The sequence below is a fragment of the Thalassophryne amazonica genome, chromosome 16, assembly GCF_902500255.1.
Source record: "Thalassophryne amazonica chromosome 16, fThaAma1.1, whole genome shotgun sequence".
NCBI classification, from domain to species: domain Eukaryota; kingdom Metazoa; phylum Chordata; class Actinopteri; order Batrachoidiformes; family Batrachoididae; genus Thalassophryne; species Thalassophryne amazonica.
The window spans coordinates 47,401,546-47,419,022 of NC_047118.1; the positions used below are offsets into that span (position 1 = coordinate 47,401,546).

At 39.9% G+C, this 17,477-nt stretch overlaps 1 protein-coding gene across 1 annotated transcript in view; it reads left to right on the plus strand.

Moving 5' to 3' along the window:
• Positions 1-17,477, plus strand: part of LOC117527491 (thyroid hormone receptor alpha) — a 90,043-nt gene that overhangs the window by 24,322 nt on the left and 48,244 nt on the right. The window contains exon 2 of the mRNA XM_034189862.1: positions 6,346-6,510. Coding sequence (XP_034045753.1) covers positions 6,455-6,510 — 56 coding nt within the window. The 5' untranslated portion in view covers positions 6,346-6,454. The remainder of the gene's footprint in view (positions 1-6,345; positions 6,511-17,477) is intronic.

Below are 17,477 nucleotides of genomic sequence, written 5' to 3' on the forward strand. Positions count from 1 at the left end.
TAACTGTTACTTTTTTAGTCCAAGCAGAGAGAAAAAATATAGACTCACTCAATTTTGAGGAATAAATTATGGAATCACCCTGTAAATTTTCATCCCCAAAACTAACACCTGCATCAAATCAGATCTGCTCGTTAGTCTGCATCTAAAAAGGAGTGATCACACCTTGGAGAGCTGTTGCACCAAGTGGACTGACATGAATCATGGCTCCAACACGAGAAATGTCAATTGAAACAAAGGAGAGGATTATCAAACTCTTAAAAGAGGGTAAATCATCACGCAATGTTGCAAAAGATGTTGGTTGTTGACAGTCAGCTGTGTCTAAACTCTGGACCAAATACAAACAACATACAACAACAGCATTGGGCAAGGTGATGATGCTGGAACTTTTGTTTGGTGCCGTTCCAATGAGATTTATAAAGATGACTGCCTGAAGAGAACATGTAAATTTCCACAGTCATTGATGATATGGGGCTGCATGTCAGGTAAAGGCACTGGGGAGATGGCTGTCATTACATCATCAATACTCGTAAATGCACAAGTTTACGTTGATATTTTGGACACTTTTCTTATCCCATCAATTGAAAGGATGTTTGGGGATGATGAAATCATTTTTCAAGATAACGCATCTTGCCATAGAGCAAAAACTGTGAAAACATTCCTTGCAAAAAGACACATAGGGTCAATGTCATGGCCTGCAAATGGTCCGGATCTTAATCCATTTGAAAATCTTTGGTGGAAGTTGAAGAAAATGGTCCATGACAAGGCTCCAACCTGCAAAGCTGATCTGGCAACAGCAAGCAGAGAAAGTTGGAGCCAGATTGATGAAGAGTACTGTTTGTCACTCATTAAGTCCATGCCTCAGAGACTGCAAGCTGTTATAAAAGCCAGAGGTGGTGCAACAAAATACTAGTGATGTGTTGGAGCGTTCTTTTGTTTTTCATGATTCCATAATTTTTTCCTCAGAATTCAGTGATTCCATATTTTTTTCCTCTGCTTGGTCTAAAAAAGTAACCGTTACTGACTGCCAGAATTTTTTTTCCTGATTTCTTATAGTGTTTCTTAAAGCCAGACAGTTGCCATTTGAAATGACTTTAGTTTTGTGTCATGTCTGTGATCTGCTTTTTTTTTCTACAAAATTAAACAACTGAATGAACATCCTCCGAGGTCGGTGATTCCATAATTTTTGCCAGGGGTTGTAATTTAATTTGTTGTGTCTCTGCTGTGAATTGATCCTGTTGTTCCCCCGTGGGCCTCATTGCACTGCAAATTAAAAGACTCGCAGTGCCTCAGTCTGCATACTATGAAATTATCCCATGATCCACAAAACAATAAAATTATGTGAAAATACTCACTTTTGCCTCCGTGTCGAGTGGAGAAGCCGCAGACACCGTGTCTGCGTGTTCGTCAATATAAGTGTTCCACTTGCCAATTAAAAGGATTCTGCCGGCGAGAATTAAATGTTTTGACATGTAGGAAGAAAACATGCATCACTGACCCAAACCACTCAGTGGAAATGGGGCTGTCAGTAGCCTGTAAAAAGCCACAAATTAATGGGACTATTCAGACACTGGTTCCGGCGCTGATATCGCTTCCTCCTTCTCCAGTGTTGGGACTTGCCAGGAAGTTTCTGGTTTTTAGTGGTGCGCAGTTCTAAATCCGAAAATGTTTATCTCTTCAGTAACTGTGCATCAGGAAAGGATAAATTTCAAACTGTTTGATTTTAGTCTTAAATACTAAAAAAAACCCACTACATATCATGTCACCTACACTTTAAAAAAGGTATATAGCCCTTTCAGGGAGAACCATTCAAAGTGCTATACGAGGTCTATTAGAAAAGTATCCAACCTTATTTTTTTCAAAAACCATATGGATTTGATTCATATGTTTTTACGTCAGCCAAGCTTGAACCTTTGTGCGCATGCGTGAGTTTTTCCACGCCTGTCGGTTGCGTCATTCGCCTGTGAGCACGCCTTGTGGGAGGAGTGGTCCAGCCCTCTCGTCGTTTCATTGCGAGGAAATGGCGGAATGATTTGGGCTTTTTTTCCATCAGAATTTTTTCAGAAACTGTTAGAGACAGGCAGCTGGAAACCATTCGAAAAATGTATCTGGCTTTCGGTGAAAATTTTATGGGCTTCACAGAGAATAAGGACTGTTACTACAGTTTTAAGGACGCCCCACAATGGCGCACGGCGTGCCGCGCTCCGAGCCGCCATCGAGAGGCAGAAAACACCACATCATTTCTAAAGGGATGGCTGTGTGGAGCTGGGACCGTCGTGAGCAATTTCTCTGGTTATTACAAGAGCTGGACAGCCATTTTCCGGCAGATTTCACTTTTAACAAGAGATTTTGTCATGGAAAGTCGCGCGGAGGCTTCACACGTCAGGACCGATTCGCTGATCGAGCGAGACAAAGGAACACCTCCGTTTCAGAGTGCCAGGGGACAAGTTGGGACATGCCCAGCTCTCCACAATTTCTCTTATACTCACTGGGCTGGTAAGCATTGAAAGCCGAGATAGGCATGTCCCAACTTGTCTCCTGACACTCCGAAATGGAGGTGTTCCTTTGTCTCGCTCCATCAGCGAATCGGTCCTGACGCGCGAAGCCTCCGCGCGGCTTTCCATGACAAAATCTCTTGTTAAAAGTGAAATCTGCCGGAAAATGGCTGATGTCCAGCTCTTGTGATAACCAGAGAAATTGCTCACGACGGTCCCAGCTCCACACAGCCATCCGTTTAGAAATGATGTGGTGTTTTCTGCCTCTCGATGGCGGCTCGGAGCGCGGCGCGCCGTGCGCCATTGTGGGGCGTCCTTAAAGCTGTAGTAACAGTCCTTATTCTCTGTAAAGCCTGTAAAATTTTCACCGAAAGCCAGATAAATTTTTCAAATGGTTTCCAGCTGCTTGTCTCTAACAGTTTCTGAAAAAATTCTGATTGGAAAAAAAGCCCAAATCATTCCGACATTTCCTGACAATGAAACAACGACGAGAGGGATGGACCACTCCTTCCACAAGGTGTGTTCACAGGCGAATGACGCAACCGACAGGCGTGGAAAAACTCACGCATGCGCACGAAGGTTCAAGCTTGGCTGACGTAAAAACATATGAATCAAATCCATATGGTTTTTGAAAAAAATAACAAGGTTGGATACTTTTCTAATAGACCTCGTATATCAAGGCATAACAGTTATAAACATAAAAAAAAAAAATTTTTAAATTGAAACACCCAAGACAAACATACAAATCAACATGTAGCTGAAATAAGGCAAAAACACAAATGAACTGTAAGCAACAGAAAACATGTTGAGCCTTAAGAGTCAATGAAAGTACTGTAGATGTTCTGACAGTCAAAACTTTCCACAAAGTAGGTGTGGTTCTACAGGCAAAGTGGTTCTGCAGCCTGCTGAGTTCTTAAGCTTTAGTACATGAATCAAGCTTGCACCCTGACTAGATTGCAGAACACAAGAAGGCATTCATTCATTCATTTTCTATACCGGCATACTCCAATCAAGGGTCACAAGGGGGACTGAAGGCTTTCCCAGCAGTCATAGGGCATGAGGCAGGGTTACCTTGGACAGGACGCCAGTCTTTTGCAGGGCTACAAGAATTCAGATAGGGTATAATACGCTGAGTATGATCAGTGGCCGCACAGCCATTCAAATGCTGATTAGTCAACATCATAACCTTAACATCTGCTCTTGCATTCACAGGAAGCAAGTGAAGGGAGGCCAGAACTGGTGTGATGTGAGCAAATCTAGTTTTACTCAAAGCTCCAGCAGCTGTCTTCTGAGTAATTTGAAAAAAAAACAAAAAAAAAACTCATAATGTGGTAAATCATAAAATGAGTAGCCAATTCTGAACATCAGAAAACATCAGTAAGATTTTTGGCATATGACATAGTAGTGCAGCAGATAACAAACAATCCTTCACTTGGTGATGCAAGCATCAAATTTGGCATGAATGTACTTCATAAATCAGTGTTTGAGAAAAAAAGTGCTGGCCACTTGAAAATCCAATATGGCGGCCAGGTAGGGGTCAATGAAGAATTACACAGGGGTCAAAATCTAAAAACGCTCCAATCATATTGAAAAGTATAACATTATTTGTCTGATCATAAATATTCCAAAAAGGTATAGTTTGGGCTATCTATGCCTGACTGTCATGGAGTTATGGGGTAAAAACAGCAAGAATGGTGACAAAGGTCAGTTTCAGTTTGTATAGGAGTTAAAAGATAAAGTTGCCCCAATTTTGGTAAAATGTGATGCAAATTATTGGTTGAGTTAATAGGGTTTTAAAAAGGAATAGTTTGCACCATGTGTCATGCTCAGTTGTCACGTTACAGGGTAACATATGTCACATGCCATAGAATCCAATGGACGTTGACATTGACATTTACTTTGCAAACCAAGCATTCAGCACAGTCAAAACTATTCCATTTATTAATCCTATTAGTTCAACCAATAATTTGCACCACGTTTTACCAAAATTGGGGCAACTTTATCTTTTGACCCCTATACAAACTGAAACTGACCTTTGTCACCATTCTTGCCGTTTTAACTCCATAACTGTCAGACATAGATAGTCCAAACTATACCTTTTTGGAATATTTATGATCAGACAAATAATGTGTTATACTTTTCAATATGATTGGAGCGTTTTTAGATTTTAACCCCTGTGTAATTCTTCATTGACCCCTACCTGGCGCCATATTGGATTTTCAAGTGGCCAGCACTTTTTTCCTCAAACACTGATTTATGAAGAACATTCATGCCAAATTTGATGCTTGCATCACCAAGTGAACAATTCTGGCCAGAAATCATACTTATCTGTTTCACTATAGATGGGACAGGTCTAATTGTTGCAATGTTGCATACATGAAAATGGTAGAGAAGCTTGAATCTTCGACTGGACTGGGTTGCTTGACGTGAGGACGTTTCGCTTCAAATCACAGAAGCTTCCTCAACTAAAATTCTTGCTCTGGTAGTCTGACAGAGCAAGAATTTTAGCTGAAGAAGCTTATGCGATTTGAAGCGAAACGTCCTCGCATCAAGCAACCCAGTCCAGTCGAAGATTCAAGATTCTCTACTATGGAAACCACCTGGATAACTGAGAGCCTTCACAGAAATAAATGAAAATGGGCAGTCTTGGTTTATCTACTGCTTTCCCACCTTTCCAATTGTTGTATTTTGTTGTGAAGACATCTCAAAGGGAGTTAAACATGGGCATCTTGTAGGTATTCCACCTGAGGATGATGGTCACATCACTGACTAACATCAGAGCAACAGTGGAAATTTTTAGATTGGTTATGTGATAAATGCTCCAGGAATGGGGCTTCATTTCATGGATGAAGCCCCATTCCTGTTGATGTTATTTGGCATATTAGAACTGTGATGAGATTCATTCAATTTCTCACACACTAGTGCCATCTACTGGTGAAGTCAAGAAATGAAACTGAATTCAGGAAGGATGTTGAGCTTTCTTCATTTCTCAAGTTAGACTTAAATCCCAGATACTAGATGTTTCCTGCAGACGTACATAAATAGCAGATGGAAGTCACTGCAGATTTTACCAATATAAAATACCAAATCATGTAAATACTACATACGGCAAGTTCAAATGCTCAGTGCACTCAGAGAAAAAAAAATACTGTTTAAGGTTTCAACAGTTCCAAAAACACACAAGTCTCCAGAAGGAAACTAACAGCCAAGGAATACAACACTGTTCATTGTTCATTGCTTAAAGATACCAGTGAGAAGAGGGTAGGTGAAGCTTGGCAAGCAGAGGTTGAACAAAGTATATGCAGTTTGATTCACAATATTAGAAGAACCAGTTCACATTGGTTTGATAGAAACAATAAGATGATGCTGTGCAAAAATTTGTTTTAACTTCCACCAAGGAGGTAATGTTTTCACTGTGTTTTTCTGTTTGTTTGTTTGTTTCTTAGCAGGGTAAATCAAAATGTGACAAACAATTTCAATTAAATTTGATGAGCAGATATATAATGCTCCTAGAAATTTTTTAATTTTTTTTTATTTTATTCATCATTCATATTTGACATAATCCGGAACATATTCTGAAACCTTTAACCTTAAACTTTTAACTAAAAAAAAAGCTGTTAGAGGATGTTGAGTGCAATAATGTATTAGGAAATAAGGGATTTTATTTAGAATTTGAACTGGAACATATTGGACACATGGATCCAATATGTGTCTGTCACGGGTATGGACTCTGAGTACCTCCTAGTAAATCAGTAATCAACAATAAACCATATAATATCTTGTTCCTTTGGAATTGTTAAAATCACTGTCTTCTGTCTTTTCTAACATGCCTCCTCATCTATTCACTGCACAGATTCATCGATAGCAGTCAACTGAACGGGCTGCTGGCGAATGCTAGGCAGGCTGGCAAAGTCGGGGCCCTCACTGTCCTGTGATTGGCTGCTGGATAGGACTGAGGCTGAATGGAGTCAGTATCCTACAAGCAGGACAGCAACTTATCAGAGGGAGATGAGAAGGGGTGAGAGAAAGGGTGTGACCTGGTGAATATGATGTGACTGTGCGTGCGTGTGTATGTGCATGTGTGTTTGTATGCATATGCATTTCTCTGTCCAGCTTTAACCATGAAATAAAAGTTTGAATGGATGAACAGATGAAAGACTGCACTGATACATCAGCAGTTTTCTGTTTTCTTTGTAGTAATTCAAATTGTTTGAGCCCTGACACAATCCCTTAATGACATAATAATACACAATAAAATTACACACATTTTGTGTATCTGGTTTAACACAAAAATGGCAACACATTATAATAAGTGCGTTAATTGACATTAATGCAAGAATAAGCATGAAGTAACAGCTCATGTGTTTAGTTGTCACTTATTAATCATGTGCACCTTAATCAGCTTTAACTAACAGTGGATGAAGAGGTAATAATAATCATTTATTAGTGGTGCTCACTATTTTTATAAATTATTAAATGAAGGCCTGAAGTAATACCTTAGCTAACATAAATCTCCTTAATAAATCATAACTAAAACACAGTTAAGTCAAATTTCATTGTTAGTTCATGTTTATTAGTGGATTAATTAATGTACCCATATTGTAAATTATCACCTCACAAACTAATGAATTATTTATCATTCAACTATGGGCGTGGCCAAAATAGAATGCATTAAATGTTCAGTTATGTTTTAAATATAAACTCTCCCACTATTCAAATCCAAACTCAAAACCCACCTGTTTAAGACTGTTACGTAACCTTGATGACAGCTTTTAGCTAGCTGGTCACTCCGCTGCGTCTAAGGCCACTTAATTTCATCCTCAGACATATGACAGCACATCCATCAGGATTGCTTTTTGTATTCAGAAAAATGCCCCCACATCAAATACGTCTAAATTTGACTGAAAAGCACAAAGTAGTAAATAAATACCTTGAGAGATGAAAACGACTGAGTTCTCCTCCTGTGTTCGCACACAACAGCTATGCAGAATCACACCTGCTACCGTTCCAAAGTCATTATCTCCTTTCAAAAAATCCAAATTATAGGAACACACAATGGTCAGTAAAGATCCCATCATTGTGTTTGTGTTGCTTCCATCTTTCATTTGTCCGTTCACAGTTATTAATCCAGAAAGCAGGTTGCGCCATTAAATGGCTGAGGGCTGGTATGCTGTGCATGGCACGTCTCTGATGTTAACATTGTTAACATTTTTGTGACTCCAGCTCCAAGTAGTTTTTGAAGCGCATTTCTCACGCTGTGTTCGGCTGCAATTTCTCCACTCTTTCAGGGAGGCATGTACTGAATACTTCCACTACTTCCTCAAAAAAGTATCCATGAAAAACTGCACAACTAAAAAACACCACAGCTGGTTATGATTGACACTCCCAAAACACAGCTGTTCACCATTTCGACGTATTCATTGTCAAAGTCCACGAAAAGACCACTGATTTCAAGCTGTAAAAATTTGTGGGTTTTCCATTTGTTTCAATGAAGTGTCTGGGTGGGTGGTCCTTCATGCAAAGTCATTAAAGTCAACTTTTTTGAGAGGCAAACTTTTCTGAGCGTTTATCAGTGACAGATGAACTCAAGCTAATTTCCCCATATTTCTATCTTAACCCTGTGTAAACACCAACACACGTTACTTTGATTCACTAGTGTAAGTTTTTATATAGAATGAATTAGTCATAGAATGAGCGGAGGCTAAATTTACCCATAATCCCTTTGGGCACCTGTGTGTTAATGTTCAAATCTTCAGAATGCGTGCATTATTTTAAAATTAACAGATATGTGTTATATATCCACTTCGTACATTTTAACCCTCTGGGGTTCAGGGGCATTTTTTGGACAGTTCACTTGCCTGGCATAAATGTTTTATTATTGCTGTTAACAGCTCTCCCTGCATCCCACAATCAAGTTTTATGTCTCTTTTTCAGGACAACCTGTACTTTCAGAATATATATGTTCTAGTGATATTTTATAAGTGTAATAAAGATTTACAATCAAATAAGGAAAAAAAAAGCGGAAAATAATTTTCACACACATTTATTCAAGACACACAGCAAACTATAATAAACAACTGTTTTGACACTTTATGAAGGTAATTTGACATCTTGTGTGAAAGACTATACAACAAAAAGGTTCCAACAATAAACAAATGCACATTTTGAACAATGTATACAAAACGGTCTATGCGTTTTGTTTGTCTTCATCTCAAAGCAATTTCTGTCTGCTATTACACAAAGGTCACATCACAAACTTAGACTTCTGACTTAGACTGTGTGTTTGTTCTCTCCTGCTCTGAAAGCAACTTTCATACTTCGAGGCCCATTTACATTCTGAGGAGCGGCCCCTCCCCCTCGCTCCATTGATATGGTAAACAGTGCTTTACGCCAGAGCGAGAGAGCTTGCCACAGGCTTATCCAATAACATTCATAGGCAAACTAGTGGAGCAATCGTGATACTCACATACTCTTTGTTTGAGCACGTGAGATTGTATGAGAGGCTCTCCGTCTGCTCCATCTGCTCACTTTTGCTGATTGCTGTGCGTAATGGCGCAGAGCGCAATGGAGCCAGCAGCCAGGGGGCTATTCAAACGGACCAAGTAGTAACACATCACTCCTAAAAACAATCTTTGGTGTATCACGTGAGGTAAATCTGCCCTATTGGACTTTGGAAAACCATGTGACGGTGAACCAATTCCAATTGGAGACTCACATTGCGCACGTCATCACACAGCTTCTATGAGGGGTACAAAGATGGTGGATGGCTGGCTCGAACGTCCACAGAGTTAACTTTTCAGCAAAAAAAAATCCACAGAGTTAACTTTTCAGCAAAAAAAAGTAAGTTTCTATCTCATATCATTAAAAAGTTATTTATAATTTAGTAAAGCTTGGTCTCAGCCGTCGGCGGCCCCAGAGGGTTAAAGGACATGCCGCACCACTATCATAATGATTTAGATTTAGGCTGTCAGTGACTATCTGATGATCCACCAGGATTACTTTGTGCACTTCTGTAACCAGTTTCAAAGTATGCAGCGTTCGCAGCAAAGAGCTACAGAGACTTCCAAAAACAAAGTACTCGTGAGTACTTGTGTGTTTCCAACAGGTGACGTAGCTATTAGAAGCATCCCAGTATGTGCTTCAATGGAATGTAGCTGTTAATGTTAAGAACTGAGGCACAGATTAATTCCAGAGTTTACATAAGTGTGATGTCATGTTACGATGACTCGTTTTAAAGTGAAAACTGTTAATTTTGATGCAGTCACCATAAAAGCAGCAGCCCTGAGAGGATTCAGCGCACCTGCGGCCATGAGTCATAAACGCAGCCTGTCAATAAGAATCTCTCCTGGAGGATCAGCTTTGTGCACGATTAATTATAAGTGTTGTTACCAATAAAATCTGCTCATTCTAAAATGTACATCACAAGCCGAAAAATGCAGAGAATCGCAGAGTTAAATGTTTCCAGAAATGCAGAGAGACTTACAATCATGAGTACTTGACCTTTTTCTAGAAAAGTACTTTTTGAAGATGAATCTTTTTAAAAAGAAATGAGATTTTAAAACTTTCAATAAAGAAACATATTTTAACAGTTTTAGTGGTCAAAACTAACAGTCACTGTTAAAATAATCTACTGAAACTGTGTAGTTGCAGAATATGGCAGAAGTGTGGCTCCTGATTTTCTTGGACTGATGAGGAATTACAACACATCACAACATGAAGTGATCACTGAGCTGATACTGTTGCTCTCTTTTAAAACCTTTCTTGATGCAGTTTAAGCAGTGAAAATAATATCTATCCATTGTTGAATTTAAAATTTCCAATTCACTTAACCTGCACAGGGTTCTAGCTAGCGCAAACTTGCGTTATGGCGTGTTACGATATAATTTTGGACCATTACGCTTATTTTGGACCATGTAAGGACCAGCCGTTTCTGCAGTGCGACTCCAGTTTGAAGCGTGAATGAAGCAATGCTTTGATTCAATGCCTCGTGGCTCTTTGACTCGCTGCTCTTCAGAAGCGGTAAGTCCGCTTCTTAACCCCTCTCAAAGCTATTAAAATATCACGAATCATTTTTGTGTGTATTAAAGTCGCTAACTGGGACTCATGTCTTGTTGCAGTCAACAAACGAGAATAGCTCCAAATGCTGCGCGGCTCTTTGCTGAGACAGAGTCCGCTCAGAATTAATAACTTCAAAACGAATTGCCGCTTTAAATAAAATGACGCCTCTTACAAACGTTGTAATACAGACAATAAACTACAGTCGACTAAAATGTTTTTTCCCTCCCAAAATGAGATGTCCTGCATTATTTATGAACCTGACATGGAGCACAGTGATCTGTAAGAGCTCAGCTCAGATGTGGAAAGACATTCATGCCAATAATAATGTCTGAAAGGAAATGCTTTTGAGAAAAACTAACAGATTTTATTTCTGTTCATGTCTAGAGATCAAGGATCCACCATGTAGAGTTGATTATGTCCAGAGTTTAAGGATCCAGTAACCAATTTCATATTTATTTACTTTAAGACTCAATAAAATGTTGTTCAATTTCAGTTTAATCAGCTTATAAAGTGCCAAATTACAACAAAGGCCATCTCAAGGTGCCTCACACAGAACAGTTCAACATAAAAAATTAAAATAAATAAATACAAATAAAAAAATTAAAATACCTAATTAAAAACAGAAGTAAAAGAATAAAACATGAAATAAAAACTACTCATAAGAAAGAGAATAAAAATAGGTTTTGAGTCTTGACTTAAAAATGTCCACGGACTTTCGTTGAGAAAAGGTGGACGAAAGAGCTTTTATCACGGAACAGTCTGCAAAGCAAGAACGCAAAAGGGACGAAAGGGAAACTTAACAAAACCGAAGCTCACGATCTCAATGCTTTAACGAAACACGCCTGGAGCCACAGCTGGAGCAGTGTGTGTCTGCATCTCTGCGTTCCAGGATTTGGCGCTGGGATCATAGCGCCTGAGTCCTGGAGAAACTGCAAACAGAATCTGTGGAGATCTGTGTGCACGTCGGTGAACCACCTGCTCTGGTTCCTCGTCCAGAACAAAAGAGGGATCATCTCCATCATCATTAGAATCTTCACTGTCTGTCGACACGCTGCACGCTCCGTCTTGCGCCAATTAAAGAAAAAGAAAAAAAAAAAGAAAAAAGTGTGGTGTGGTCACTGCTGTATCACAGTATTATGTTCTAAGCCATATATATGGCTTAGAACAGAAAACTTTCAAAATGGAGAATAAATATAAATATAAGTGTAAAGATGATTGAATATATCAGAGCAGTAAATTAATCAGTGCGTGTGAACGCACATATTGACTCACGTGCGTTTTTTTCCACCAGCTGATCACTGATCCACAACGTGAATTCTGCCTTCCAGAACAGCTCTTTATATAATAATTTTGATTCATCTACCTGTTGCTGCATGTACAGAAGGACTGGATTGTCATTCCTACACTCATATTGTTATATTTAATACAAAAGAATAAGTTCACGCAGCAGCTCCTGCTGCCGCTGATGCTGCATTCATGTACGGTAGGAAATTGCACAACTTTGTTTCAAATTCAACAGTTGCTTATGGCAAAATAATTCATTATATCCACACAAAAGATTAATTCTGGCCTATATAAGGTGCCTGAGCTCATTGAAGCTGACCCCCCACACAGATAAAAAAAATCCAAGCAAGCAGGCTGAGTTTGCCCTGTAATGTCCAACGGTACATGAAGCAGCAGCAGCCTCAGCGCTCACAAACCGGCTTCTGCACTGTGTGAAAACATTCAGCTGCTCCAGCGAAGTCAAATTAAACAACATTACAAAAACTAAACAAATGATTAAAAAAACATCAAGAACGACAGCAAAACGAGACACAGACGAATTGAGGTTTTCGTTGGCCTTCGTTCAAATTTTTCAACAGTTTAAAAATCCTGACGAAGTTACAGCTGCAGGAACGAAGCTGCGCGAAGGCTAAACGATGCCAACGACAGTCATCGAAAGTCCAGATTTCTTGTTTCGTCAGGGCTTCGTCACCCTTCGTTAAGTGTCGTGTGACTGGGCCTTAAGCCACCATGCCACTTGTCATTATAATTATTACAACCCCAATTCCAGTGAAGTTGGGATGTTATGTGAATTGTAAATAAAACAGAACGCAATGATTTGCAAATCCTCTTGAACCTATATTCAACTGAATACACCACAAAGACAAGATATTTAATGTTCAAACTGATAGACTTTTTTCTTTTTGTGCAAATATTTGCTCATTTTGAAATGGATACCTGCAACACATTTCAAAAAAGCTGGGACGGTGGCAACAAAAGACTGGGAAAGTTGATGAATGCTCCTGTTTGGAACATTCCACAGGTGAACAGGTTAATTGGAAACAGGTGAGTGTCATGATTGGGTATAAAAGGAGCATCCCCAAATGGCTCAGCCATTCATAAGCAAAGATGGGGTGAGGATCACCACTTTGTGAACAACTGGGTGAAAAAATAGTTAACAGTTTAAGAACAATGTTTCTCAGTGTTCAATTGCAGGGAATTTAGGGATTCCATCATCTACAGTCCATAATATAATCAGAAGATTCAGAGAATCTGGACAACCTTCTACAGTAGTGTTCAGAATAATAGTAGTGCTATGTGACTAAAAGATTAATCCAGGTTTTGAGTATATTTCTTATTGTTACATGGGAAACAAGGTACCAGTAGATTCAGTAGATTCTCACAAATCCAACAAGACCAAGCATTCATGATATGCACACTCTTAAGGCTATGAAATTGGGCTATTAGTAAAAAAAAGTAGAAAAGGGGGTGTTCGCAATAATAGTAGTGTGGCATTCAGTCAGTGAGTTTGTCAATTTGTGGAATAAACAGGTGTGAATCAGGTGTCCCCAAATAAGGATGAAGCCAGCACCTGTTGAACATGCTTTTCTCTTTGAAAGCCTGAGGAAAATGGGACGTTCAAGACATTGTTCAGAAGAACAGCGTAGTTTGATTAAAAAGTTGATTGGAGAGGGGAAAACATATGCAGGTGCAAAAAATTATAGGCTGTTCATCTACAGTGATCTCCAATGCTTTAAAATGGACAAAAAAACCAGAGACACATGGAAGAAAACGGAAAACAACCATCAAAATGGATAGAGGAATAACCAGAATGGCAAAGGCTCACCCATTGATCAGCTCCAAGATGATCAAAGACATTCTGGAGTTATCTGTAAGTGCTGTGACAGTTAGAAGATGCCTGTGTGAAGCAAATGTTTTTGCAAGAATCTCCCGCAAAGTCCCTCTGTTAAATAAAAGACGTGCAGAAGAGGTTACAATTTGCCAAAGAACACATCAAGTGGCCTAAAGAGAAATGGAGGAATATTTTGTGGACTGATGAGAGAAAATTGTTCTTTTTGGGTCCAAGGGCCGCAGACAGTTTGTGAGATGACCCCCAAACTCTGAATTCAAGCCACAGTTCAAAGTGAAGACATTGAAGCATGGTGGTGCAAGCATCATGATATGGGCATGTTTCTCCTACTATGGTGTTGGGCCTATATATCGCATACCAGGTATCATGGATCAGTTTGGATATGTCAAAATACTTGAAGAGCTCATGTTGCCTTATGCTGAAGAGGACATGCCCTTGAAATGGGTGTTTCAACAAGACAGTGACCCCAAGCACACTAGTAACCGAGCAAAATCTTGGTTCCAAACCAACAAAATGAATGTTTTGGAGTGGCCTGTCCAATCCCGTCAACAGCAGATGCTACTATTATTGTGAACACCCCTTTTTCTACTTTTTTTTTTTACTAATAGCCCAATTTCATAGCCTTAAGAGTGCATATTATGAATGCTTTGTCTTGTTGGATTTGTGAGAATCTACTGAATCTAGTGGTACCTTGTTTCCCATGTAACAATAAGAAATATACTCAAAACCTGGATTAATCTTTTTAATCACATAGCACTACTGTTATTCTGAACACTACTGTACACGTAAGTGGCAAGGCCGAAAACCAACATTGAATGCCCATGACCTTCACTACATTAGAAACCGACATCATTGTGTAAAGGATCTTACCGCGTGGGCTCAGGAACACTTCAGAAAACCATTGTCAGCTAATACAGTTCGTCGCTACATCTATAAGTTCAAGTTAAAACTCTACGATGCAAAGCGAAAGCCATACATCTCCAACATCCAGGAACACCACCGCCTTCTCTGGGCCTGAGCTCATTTGAAATGGACAGACGCAAAGTGGAAAAGTGTGCTGTGGTCTGATGAGTCCACATTTCAACTTGTTTTTGGAAATCATGGACGTCGTGTCCTCTGGACAAAAGAGGAAAAACACCATCCATATTGTTACCAGTGCAAAGTTGAAAAGCCAGCATCTGTGATGGTATGGGGGTGTGTTCGTGCCCATGGCATGGTCAACTTACACATCTGTGATGGCACCATCAATGCTGAAAGGTACATCCAGGTTTTGGAGCAACACATTCTGCCATCCAATCAATGTCTTTTTCAGGGACGTCCCTGCTTATTTCAGCAAGACAATGCCAAGCCATATTCTGCACGTGTTACAACAGCGTGGCTTTGTAGTAAAAGTGTTCGGGTACTAGACTGGCCTGCCTGCAGTCCAGACCTGTCGCCCATTGAAAATGTGTGGCGCATTATGAAGCGCAAAATACGACAACGGAGACCCCAGACTGTTGAACAACTGAAGTTGTACATCAAGCAAGAATGGGAAAGAATTCCACCTACAAAGCTTCAACAGTTAGTGTCCTCAGTTCCCAAATGCTTATTGAGTGTTGTTAGAAGGAAAGGTGAAGTAACACAGTGGTAAACATACCACGGTCCCAGCTTTTTTGAAATGTTTTGCAGGCATCCATTTCAAAATGAGCAAATATTTGCACAAAAACAATAAAGTTTATCAGTTTGAACATTAATTATCTTGTCTTTGTGGTGTATTCAATTGAATATATGTTGAAGAGGGTTTGCAAATCATTGTATTCTGTTTTTATTTACATTTTACACAATGTCCCATCTTCATTGGAATTGGCGTTGTATAATGCTGTGTGTCAAAATGGCAAAGCAACAGTAAAGTGGACTGAAACAGTGTTATCTTCACGTGCCTTAACTAAAGCACTCCCTCTGCTGAATCACCTCTAAATTATTTACACATTATTCACTTTGCGTGTTTTTAGGAATCCGCTAGCTTAGCGCAGCTACTAGCTCTTAGCCGGTTTAGCATGGCGGCTTCTCCTGTCTCTCCCACACTTTTCTGCTCTGGGTGTGAAATGTTTAGTTATTCCTCGGCCTCCTTTAGCAGTAATGGTACTTGTAATAAGTGTAGCTTATTCGTAGCTTTGGAGGCCAGGCTGGGCGAATTGGAGACTCGGCTCCGCACCATGGAAAATTCTACAGCTAGCCAGGCCCCTGTAGTCGGTGCGGACCAAGGTAGCTTAGCCGCCGTTAGTTTCCCTCTGGCAGATCCCGAGCAGCCGGGAAAGCAGGCCGACTGGGTGACTGAGGAGGAAGCGTAGCCCTAAACAGAAGCCCCGTGTACAACGCCAACCCGTTCACACTTCTAACCGTTTTTCCCCACTCGGCGACACACCCGCCGAGGAACAAACTCTGGTTATTGGCGACTGTTTTGAGAAATGTGAAGTTAGCGACACCAGCAACCTTAGTCAATTGTCTTCCGGGGGCCAGAGCAGGCGACGTTGAAGGAAATTTGAAACTGCTGGCTAAGGCTCAGCGTAAATTTGGTAAGATTGTAATTCACGTCGGCAGTAATGACACCTGGTTACGCCAATCAGAGGTCACTAAAATTAACATTGAATCGGTGTGTAACTTTGCAAAAACAATGTCGGACTCTGTAGTTTTCTATCTCTGATCCCCTCCACAGCATGTCTTTTTCCTGGTTCTCTCCCTCAGCCCCAACCAGTCCCAGCAGAAGACTGCCCCTCCCTGAGCCTGGTTCTGCTGGAGGTTTCTTCCTGTTAAAAGGGAGTTTTTCCTTCCCACTGTCGCCAGGTGCTTGCTCACAGGGGGTCGTTTTGACCATTGGGGTTTTTACGTAATTATTGTATGGCCTTGCCTTACAATATAAAGCGCCTTGGGGCAACTGTTTGTTGTGATTTGGCGCTATATAAATAAAATTGATTGATTGATTGATTGAAACGTGACTAAGTGAAGCGGGAAGAACTGTAAATAATTGTAAATCCTTCTGGCACCCATTCGTCTGTGGGAGATGATGGTGTAGCATCCAGGTTGTTTCTTGCTTTTTTGTTTGTTTGTTTGTTTTTACACTTTTCAAATCGATTTTAATTCATTCATATTGGTTGGTAAGGTTAGACCTTACTTGTGGTAGGTTTGTTGTGATTTGGCACTATATAAATATAAGTAATTATAAATAATGGTGAAAGTATGCATTAATTGTAAACGTTATATGCTGGTTCTTGTGGTGATCTTGTTAAAGTTGTGTGGATGAATAATTGAGTCGTTAAAATGCAGTATAAACTATAAAACAGTACAAACTATGTCTACAACCATAATATAGCACCATTCACCACTGTTTGGTGTTGCTTATTGCTGCAGATGTTTGACATGGAAAATTCCAATCTGAGGTTATAAGATGCCCCCATAATTTGAGACATGATTTTGAAGCGACAAAAGTTGTTTTATATTCAGGCCAATATGATAATACACTGATTGTGGTAACATGTATCTATCTTACATTCACGTGGGGTTGATGCAAAATGTGGTATGCTAGAATTGTTCAGCCATAGCAGCAGGAAGCCATACTAGGCTTTTCTAGTTTACTACGATCATTGAATGATAATCATTCCTCATCACCATGGTGACCCTTAACTAACATGCCATCCACACAGAACAGTGTCAACTGTGAAACTAAAGTCTTGTTTGGGAGAGGATTAGGCAGTGCTCTCTGCAGAAGTCTTTCATGTTTGGTTTGACTGTCTCACGTGATGGTAGGTGTGCGTATC